We start from the raw sequence: 3,297 nt of genomic DNA, 5'->3' as shown, positions 1-3,297 counted from the left end.
CAGATTTAATAGAAATGCAGCGGTATAAGTCAGCTTTTAATTTATACTACAAACCGTAAGTGTGTCGGTGTAGTTTAAAAATTGGTTCTCGTTTCCATATTGTTATGTTTAAATCATCACTCTCTATGAGACTATACCTATAATACAAAACCAGTAAACTCAAAAACTCTTACAAGGAAAATGGAAAAAAAAAATTGAAAATTATATATTGCGCTGTGGAGTAAACATTTTTTACCACATGACATCAACAAGTTTTCTTCCAAGGCATTAAGTACCTTAAGAATGATTAGTTAGCAAGAGTGATTTTCTGCCAAACAAGTAAAAAGAAAATACGTAGTGTATATAAGTACTCCACGTCCCGTATGAATTATCCTCCACTGGCGTGGCATATTATAAGTGAACTTAGGGATAAATTGAAGGCATTTTTTAAAATAATTGCAAAATTTTTTATCTCCATTGATTAATATTTTAAAATATCAGTGCAGTCAATTGTTTACGATCACTGTTATTATTGCAGACAAGGGTTGGTTAAAACCAGTGTTCATTTAAAATTTGATCTTAATATTTTTGCAATAATTTTTTTTATATAATTTCCTTTAAAATTTCCCTATGTGTAAATTGGCAAAACAAAAAAAAATATTTTGTATTAATGATACATTAATTAAGTACTTAGTTATTTTAATTTCAGTTCTTACCCCATATGTAATGGGAGTATTATTAAATGGAGTTTAATATTTGTTTGGGGAATCTGAACTTGACATGCCAACATAGATATCACAATACAATGTAAATATTAAAGTCTAGTTTAGCCAGGCCAGTTGATTTTTATTTATATTTTAACTTTAAATAATACTCCTAATATTTATTTTTACGAATTTCCGCGCTTATAAATCAGTTTATAAGATGAATGATCAATATTTAACATTATAATAAAACCTGCCGTTGATGATAATAGGGAAGTTGTCAATAAGGAACCTCTTATTAATAAATAAGTTTATTTTAATGTAAATTCGAAAACAATAAATAATTTTAAAATTTTGTTTTCAAAAAACGCTGCTCATCTCTTTGTTATTTGACGCCTAATGAAGAAGTCCGTGGCCAAGACCAATACCAACAGCTCCGAGAGCTACGGGGGCATGGGCAACAGCAACAGGACCAGCGTGAGCAACCGCTACGGGGGCAGCAACAGCATGAGTCGCTACTACAGCTGTGGGATGGAGACTAATTTGGTTGGAGTTTTGATAAGATGAAGCAAGAGGAGCATGAGCAACGGCTACAGCCGGGGCAGCTACAACTGCACCATGTCCCAATCCTCCGGCAATAATACCAGCGCTGGCAGCGCAGACCAACATGGCGAGAACGACCTGTAAAAAATGAAGTTTAAAATGTACACTTTCAAAGTTTTTAACTACTTACTAATTTGAACATTTTGTTTTAGGGTTTGTTGTTCGTTGTACGGTAGACTTCGAATGATTTGACTGTTAGTTTGGTTCCATTTTATATTCCGCTGCTGCCCCACTGGACCCCTTAATCTAGGGCAAGGGCTCCTTTCAACTATTTTAAAACTAAAAATAATATATAAGATTCTATCTGTACTTTAACAGCAGTTACGTATTTCTGTATCATTGTTACATGACTAAGAACTTGTTACATAAGAGTGAATAACCGATATTGAACTGGTCGGCAAAATAGTCATATGGGTATAAGATTGTAGAAAAGTAGAACTACAATAGCCCCCATTTCAGCTGTCCGAGAATTGTTCCAGTTTCAATGGTGTGCAAAATTCTCTTTCCTTTTTTAAAAAGGAATCATTTTTGTATGAGTACAATGTACAAGATATTTGCACTAACTCTTACATAATAATATATAGAGATGTTCTTTAAAAAATTTGTGACTGTGGGTGGGTAATTAATTAAATTGGCATGCGGCTTATAAAACCCTTTTTTATAAGAAACGCTCTTTCAACATGAAATAAAAAAGAATCTAACGCAATTTTATACATAGTTTCAACATAATACATTTTGGTCTCAATTGAGTAATTACACACAGAAATTTGTGTAATAGTATGATTATCAATGTTTAGGAAAAAAATAGTTCGAACGCTTTCATTGCATGTCTTTTACTACAAACTTGTTTGAGAATTTTTCGACAGAATATAACTGCAGTCGTTGCAACGCTTCGGTGAGTTTCTGTACAACGCAACGCTTACATTGACTCATTATTATTATTCACGTTTCATATTTTAGAAAGAGTCGTTTGAATACAATTTTTCAAGTCTAAATAAAAATAAAAGTACCTATATTATGTAAAAATAATTAAAAAAAAAGTATCAGTGGTACATTTTCAACGACATTGTAGACTGTAATTCTATTGCTACACATTAATGAAATGAACGTCGTAATTATGTGCATGTGCAATATGAAATAAAGCATTTTAGCTTATTAGGATTTTAACTTGAATGAATTGCAGTTAATATTAACGAGTTCTCATTTTGCGTTTCTGAGTCATGGCAATAATAGTGAGTAACCTCCACGATTAAGCGCACTTTTTTACTCGATTTTATTAACTTTAAATGTAGCAAGGACAACGTTTCGCTAAACCCATGATACTTTGTTAAAACTTTCAACGAAGAGATTGGATTTGCTATTTTATTGTGTTTATTATTATTATTCTTAACGTCATTATCATGATCATCGTTTTTAACATCAGTATCATCATCATTATTACCTGTTACAGTAAATAGTTAAAAAAACATTCCTAAAGAATACATTTTTTTTAAACTCACAGTTGCAAGCATTGTAAGAGCTTTAGAATGTAGATTAATCAACCAATATAATTTAATTTTTTTAGGAAAGAGGTAAAAAGTTTATTGAATCAATATTTTGGTTTTCAAAAACCTGAAAAAAAGTCATTCTTATGTATGTCTGATTTAATGGTTTCTTCACGTTTTGTTAAATTCAGGTTCGCAGCTTATGTATTGGAAAACTATTGAACAAATGATCTCTAAAATTGTGAAGCTCACTAGAATGAAATTTTAAATTGTGTATATTGAAGACGATATAAATCTGTTTGTACTTGCCTTTCAATAAACTTACAAATGGGAGTGACACGAAATTGTACTTATTGCTAGTACATACAATTACAACGCTGTTTTTTAAATTTCATCTAAAAAATTGGTTGAAGGTTATTTCTACAGAACTTCCCTGCCCCTCCGAAGAACAGTACAATAAATGTAGATTTTTCGAAAAATGATAAAATTTGATCTTCGAATTTTAATTTTACGTAAGCTAAGGGAGT

At 31.1% G+C, this 3,297-nt stretch overlaps 1 protein-coding gene across 1 annotated transcript; it reads right to left on the bottom strand.

Annotated features, from left to right (window-relative positions):
* Nucleotides 1–978: 978 nt before the first annotated feature.
* LOC135143080 (larval/pupal cuticle protein H1C-like) lies at nt 979–1,526 on the bottom strand. The gene is made up of 2 exons (XM_064074924.1): nt 1,417–1,526; nt 979–1,364 (listed from the first exon to the last, which is right to left on the bottom strand). The coding sequence occupies exons 1-2, from the start codon at nt 1,426–1,428 to the stop codon at nt 1,080–1,082; spliced, it is 297 nt and encodes a 98-aa protein (XP_063930994.1). The 5' UTR covers nt 1,429–1,526; the 3' UTR covers nt 979–1,079.
* Nucleotides 1,527–3,297: the final 1,771 nt, after the last annotated feature.

Source organism: Zophobas morio, unplaced genomic scaffold, assembly GCF_036711695.1.
Source record: "Zophobas morio isolate AGI-343-1 ecotype UQ-CSIRO unplaced genomic scaffold, CSIRO_AGI_Zmor_V1 ptg000058l, whole genome shotgun sequence".
Taxonomy (NCBI): Eukaryota; Metazoa; Arthropoda; class Insecta; order Coleoptera; family Tenebrionidae; genus Zophobas; species Zophobas morio.
Note: the sequence above shows the minus strand (reverse complement) of the source record. Positions and strands in the feature narration are given on the sequence as shown.